General features: G+C 34.1%; 1 protein-coding gene across 1 annotated transcript; it reads left to right on the top strand.

The window, feature by feature from the left end:
• The first annotated feature begins 3,247 nt into the window (after positions 1-3,247).
• LOC105176748 (indole-3-acetic acid-amido synthetase GH3.6) lies at positions 3,248-5,644 on the top strand. The gene is made up of 3 exons (XM_011099648.3): positions 3,248-3,687; positions 3,817-4,745; positions 4,829-5,644. Exons 1-3 carry the CDS (start codon positions 3,365-3,367, stop codon positions 5,416-5,418), a joined length of 1,842 nt encoding a protein of 613 aa, XP_011097950.1. The 5' UTR covers positions 3,248-3,364; the 3' UTR covers positions 5,419-5,644.
• Positions 5,645-7,011: the final 1,367 nt, after the last annotated feature.

Below are 7,011 nucleotides of genomic sequence, written 5' to 3'. Positions count from 1 at the left end.
TCCTTTATTAAATTTTGAAATTAAAAACCTTATTATGTATTGTTGGATTGAGTTTTGTACATGTAATATAATAATATATAGGGAGGATAATATGTGTCGTGTGTTTGACAAGAAGGGCTTTGAAAAGGCCAAAATATCTCCATAGGATTTTCGATATCTAAATGGGATCGATATCTACGTATTTTTGTTCATCTCGATGACTTGAAGTCACCACCATCGACCACTCATATCTGGACGCTAAAATCACAAAATTTGAACCCGTTAAAGTACAGAAAATTTGAGAATTTTCTTCATCTTGCCTTCGATTTCATATTTGACTAACTTAAACATAAAAATATTTCAGCTAAGGACCTCCCAACAAGACCAACGTTTGCTCATTTTCTCATTCCAAATTCTTATCCAGATTAGATTATCCTCGAGATCGCCACGATTTCCGACACAAATCAATATGGTTGACGACGTAAGCTATATATATATTGACATTTTTTTTTAATATTCCCATCTTTTTTTCTCATTTTCATTAAGAAATGATTGAAAATTAATTATCCATCTCTCTTTTGATCAAATGATCAACAAGACGGAGTTAGATTAATTATAAAAAAAAATTAAGATTGAGATCTCATAACTATATGAGTATAAGTTCACGAACTTTAATTAGTCACATAAAAAATTTAAGTATTTATCTCATTTATACCAAATTATATATTTTTTTTATTTTTTTTTGGTCGTTGGTTGTTAATGAACGTATTAAATTATTAATTGATATAATAATATCTTCAAAAATAAAATAAAATAGTATTTAATTTTCGCGTGTGTGTGAACGTGCAGGGTAAAAGAGCAGATCCGTGATACTAATGTAGTACTGCATGAGACATGTTTAATTTTGAGAATCAACAGATTTGATCCTTCAATCTTCTGGATCACGATTGGGACTTGGGATTAATTTCATTAATACATAATATTTTTACATTAATAGTTGACCATTAATTAATAATTAAAAATTCATGTTCCGTGAATAAGTTTGAGATTATGGGTTCAAATTCCACACGTATTGGTATTTGTCCCACTTTATGTAAATTTATTATAATTTATTTTATTGTTCTTAATACTTATAGTGATAAATTTGATTGAATATTAATGTATGATTCAATTTATTGAAATGTTTAATGGTGAGCTCGGAGATAATACTTGTGCCGAGTCTCTACAAGATTAATCAGTTTGAATTTGTTATTTTAAACTCTATTATATCTTGTATTTTACTTAATATATAATCGTTCGGGTTTACAAAATATTATTTAAATAAATTAAATAATATAAATTATATGTATTAAATAAAATAACAAATATAATATGAATTTGAATAAAAAAAAATAGGATAATTGCAGCTACATTCCATAAAGTCTGATATAATTACAGTAACTTCTCGTTATTTGGAAAGTTATAAATACTACATTGATTTTGACGTTCATCTAACAATGAGTCCGTTCGCAAACTCCGTTAGGTTTTTTTATCTAGTTTTTATTGTGAACTAGCTAAAATATCTTTTTGAATTATAAATTATAATTTTACATATTTTTAAAAGAAATAATTTTTTTTATGGAGTAATATACCCTATAGATGATTTACTTTACCCGCCCTCATAATTTTTTAATTTTTTTAAATACTTTTTTTTCTTAAAAAAAATCAGCAAAAGTAAAGTAGTAATTTTCATCTCACGATCTAAAGGCTATATAATTATTATTTATTTAAGATAAGTATTTATAATTTCATAAATAACAAATCAATATTCATAATTATATCAAAATTCAATACGCTACAAAAAAGTTGAATTTTCGTTGCATTAAATGATCCCGGCTTAAAAATTATAGTAAACCAATAATATTAACTAGGATTAAATAAAATTAAAACAAAAATTTAAATTTTATCACAATTAACCAATATTCATCATGATTTTTAATCATAATCATAATATTTTTCATAATTTTATTTTTTTTACTATAATAATTAATCATACCATAAAATCATATTTTTTATAGTGATAGAAAGTGGCTGAAATTTATTGGAACACAAACTTTAAAAAAACTAACAAAAGTGACACCAAGAAACAGGTGAGGAGAACTACGAACTCCTATTCGTACACGTGTCAAGCAGAGGAGGATTAGCAGCCAGCAGTGGCATACCGTACGAAACTGACCAAGAGGCTTACAAGTCTGAAAGCCGTTATTGAGGGACAGTTAAAAAAAACCCTTTTTTGTGTTACCGGCGAACGGGGGCGGAGGAGAGGCTGCCGGCGTGGGAAGAAACACCCGCAGTACAAGCCCGCATGTAATATGCGCGCACATTGAGCGGGATTACCGGGTATTGCCGGTCAAAATGCTGCAACCAAGAGAGGGAAGGGAGATGATCCCGAACCGGGTTCTCGGTTTTCCATGTAGGAATAGGACAACCACACCCTACAAAATCAACCTACTTGTTTAATTTACTCTCCACTTCAACACATAAAGAGAAGAGTCAAAATTATGCATGTCATAGCTATTATATCTGGAAAGCTTAAAAAGAAAAGACATTTTGCACTCATGAACGACCAATAATATTATTGTATGAAAAAAAAATTAAATTCAAAAGTATAATTTAATTGATAAAATAACTAACATATTTAATTTCAAATTTTACATTAATTGATAGATTAGTTTCCTTTCTTTCTTTCTTTTTATTTTTTATGTATTATATTGATTTATATAGTTTATTTTTATTTATAATATTATTTTGATATATTTTAAAGTATATTAAAAATTTACTCATATACACATGCAAGGCATGCCATAACGACTAATTTAAAAAAAATGTACACAAATTAGGTTTGGAGATCATACATTGATGGTATATTTTTACGTATATCTGTTTAAAAAAAATAAAAAATATAATCAAATTAAATTGTAATTCAAAAATAAGACATACACCGATCACACGTTGGTTAGGAGACCATATGAATAGAAAGTTGTAGTATGATAAGTACAGTAACAGTTTGGAAGGAAAAACAAGAGATGGAGAGATGAAACAAGAATAGGAATTATATTATATCAAAGTGAGGCACAAATTATAAAAATGAAATTGCCACAAAGTCCCATCCATATTCACAATCAAGCCATCGTTTTTTCTTCTTCTTTGCACTTTTAAACACTACAATGTGGACCAACTCCCCACCCCTTCCTCAGTTTTTCCTCTATATATATCACACTTCCCTCTTGCCCACTCCCACACTCTATACTCTCTCTCTCTCTCTCTCTCTACATATACATACACATTGCACACAGTGAGTGAGTCTGTAAAAGTTTGTGTCTTTTGAGATAGAAAGCCCATCATCATGCCTGAGGCACCAAAGGATCAAACTCATCAGGAGGGCTGCAGTGTGGCTGAGAACAACAAGAGAAAGCTGGAGTTCATTGAGGACGTGACCAGAAACGCTGACGAGGTTCAAAAGCGTGTTCTTGCTGAAATCCTGTCGAGAAATGCCGATGTTGAGTACTTGAAGAGGCATGGCCTCACCGGGCAGGTTGATCGACACACTTTCAAGAAAATCATGCCCGTTGTTACTTATGAGGACATCCTCCCTGACATCAACCGCATCGCCAACGGCGACATGTCTCCCATTCTCTGCTCCCGCCCCATCTCTGAGTTCTTGACCAGGTTCCCTTTTCCTCCTACATCATTCCATCATTCTTGCATGTGGGATTTTCTTGCAAATGTTGTCTTTTTGGATTTTTTAATTTTTTCTAATGTGGGTTTTTTTTCTTTTTCTTTTTTGTGTTTGTGTAGTTCTGGGACATCTGGTGGGGAAAGAAAGATGATGCCTACGATTGAGGAAGAGCTGGGGAGGAGATCATTGCTTTACAGCCTTCTGATGCCAGTGATGAGTCAGTTTGTGCCTGGATTGGATAAAGGCAAAGGGATGTATTTCTTGTTCATAAAATGTGAGACCAAGACCCCGGGTGGGCTCCTGGCCCGACCCGTTTTAACCAGTTACTACAAAAGCTCCCATTTCAAGGACAGACCCTTTGATCCCTACACAAACTACACCAGCCCAAATGAAACCATTCTCTGCCCCGACTCTTACCAGAGCATGTACTCTCAAATGCTATGCGGGCTTTGCCAGAACAAGGAGGTCCTCCGAGTCGGGGCGGTTTTCGCCTCCGGCTTCATCCGGGCCATCCGGTTCTTGGAGAAGCACTGGACCCTTCTTTGCCATGATATCAGAACCGGGACACTTAACTCCCTCATCACCGATCCGTCGGTGAGGGATGCTGTGTCCCGGATCCTCAAACCCGAACCAAAGCTGGCGGATTTTGTTGAGTCCGAATGTAGCAAAGAGTCATGGCAGGGGATCATTACTAGGCTCTGGCCTAATACCAAGTACATAGATGTTATTGTGACAGGGACAATGTCACAGTACATTCCAACTCTTGATTATTACAGCAACGGATTACCCCTTGTTTGTACAATGTATGCTTCCTCGGAGTGTTACTTTGGGGTCAACCTTAATCCTCTTCGCAAGCCCAGCGATGTAGCTTACACCCTTATCCCGACAATGGCCTATTTCGAGTTCCTGCCCGTTTACAGAAACAACAGCATCACTCACTCCATCGCAATCCCCAGATCCCTCAATGAGAAGGAACAACAAGAATTGGTCGACTTAGTCGATGTCAAACTCGGACAGGAGTACGAGCTCGTTGTCACCACTTACGCAGGTAATTAAGCAAACAATCTTACATATCTTTCCTTAGGCTTATCCAAACATGCCGTCTTATATTAATCAATTGTGTTCGTACAGGGCTATACCGATACAGAGTCGGGGATGTTCTCCGTGTGGCAGGATTCAAGAACAACGCCCCACAATTCAACTTCGTCTGCAGGAAAAACGTCGTCTTGAGCATCGACACTGACAAGACTGATGAAGTCCAGCTCCAGAATGCGGTGAAGAACGCTGTCAGCCACCTGATGCCATTCGACGCCCGTCTCACAGAGTACACCAGCTACGCCGACACAACAACAATTCCAGGGCACTACGTGCTCTATTGGGAGCTCATCCAGAGCGGCACCATCCCAATTCCCCCTTCAGTCTTTGAAGACTGTTGCCTGACAATCGAAGAGTCCCTCGACACCGTCTACCGACAGAACAGAGTTTTCGAGGCCATCGGCCCTCTGGAGATCAAAATCGTGGAGGCAGGAACGTTCGACAAGCTAATGGATTACGCCATTAGCCTAGGGGCTTCGATCAATCAGTACAAGACGCCACGGTGCGTGAAATTTGCCCCCATTGTGGAGCTGCTGAACTCCAGGGTTGTTTCCAGCTTTTTCAGCCCAAAGTGTCCGAAATGGACAACTCCTGGCCTCAAGCAATGGAACAATGTTATGGATTGACAACTACAGAAGCACCAACTCTGAACTGTTTTTGTGATGATTTTAGTATTAGGAACTTAATTCTCGTACTTAATTAACCAATGATCATTTTTATGTTCTTCTCTTACATTCTAGTATCTTTAGCTGCTATTCATTATGGTAGAATTGATCTCAATGAGTAGCCTTGTATAAAGACAATCACTTCTGCTTTCTTCCTTCTTTAATTTATCCCAATAGTTTGGCCCAACATACCTTAATATACACTTGACGAAATTTTAACTAGGTAAGAATTTTTCACCAGGATTTTCAACTTTGTATATATTTAGTGGGATTTGATAAAAGATTTGAACGAATTATACAAAAAATATAAATACATTTGTCATATAATTGGTTCGATTGGATCAAATTCGATTTGGGTAACAACTTTTGATGGAATAAAAACAATTTTGGTCCTAAAACAAAGCTACTTATGCAGCTTTGGTCCTCAAACAATTTGAGGTTGCAGTTTTGGTCCTCAAACTATTGTTTTTCTTTTATATTTTTAGTCTTCCGTTTATAAGACCGTTAAAGTTAGACGGAAGTTTCATTTAAAGAGAAAAACTTGGTCATTTTCCTCCCATTTTGTGTATTTTTCAAGCTTTAGTCCAATATACCCATTTTTTCAAGTTTTAAGAGAGAGAAAAACCTAAAAAATATATATTTAAACCATATATTTTCTATATAATCTTAACAAAATATTATCAATAATATGTTTTGTATATAATATATAATGCAAAATATTAGCTTTATCATATTTATTTTATTGTCTTTATAATATTGGCCTTATCATGAACTTTTTTATCCATTAGATTAGAAAAATTTAGAAAGAAAGACAAAATAAATAAATAAATAAAGTTAAGATTGCACAGAAAATTTGTTGATTAAATTCTTTTTTATTATGTTTTTTCTCGTTTGTCGACTATTTTTTCTCTTAAACTGAAACTTCCATTAATTTTAACGATTTTATTAATAAAATTACTAAAAATGCCAAAACAACAAAGTTTAAAAATCAAAATTACAACATTAAATCGTTCGAGGACGAAAATTATATAATCAACTTTGTTTGAGAACCATAATCGCAATTATCCCACGTTTGGTCAAGGGAATTAGTTTGTCTCATTTTCAGGCAGGATTTGTGGTGACTGAAGTCTCATGGGAAGAATAATAAATAAAGAATGTAAGAGAGGGGAAATCCCAGTTGGGGTTTTAAAAACAATTTTTGGGAAAAGCAAACCCACTTTATGTATCTTTTAATTAAATTAAACAGTAGAGAATAAAGTAAGATTTATTACAGTTCCCCCAAAAATAGAGCAATCTTTATGCTACACTTTCAAACAGTCTTCAGAATAAACTGTTGCTTAATAGTAGTAATTATAACATTCACAAGCATTCTCTACTGTCGTTTTTTTTCTATTAAAGTGGTGGGCCTGCCCCCCTATGCATGAATAGTGATTAAAGGGTAATTACATTTATATCACTTAATTTATATAAATTATCTTCATTCTTTTCAAAAATTATACAAATATTTATCAGAAACTTCAATATTATTTACACAAATTATTCCTCTTTTTAAAA

This window comes from Sesamum indicum, linkage group LG13, assembly GCF_026168435.1.
Source record: "Sesamum indicum cultivar Baizhima isolate 11 linkage group LG13, ASM2616843v1, whole genome shotgun sequence".
NCBI classification, from domain to species: Eukaryota; Viridiplantae; Streptophyta; class Magnoliopsida; order Lamiales; family Pedaliaceae; genus Sesamum; species Sesamum indicum.
The sequence above is the reverse complement of the archived record's forward strand: the minus strand, read 5'-3'. Positions and strand labels throughout refer to the sequence as shown.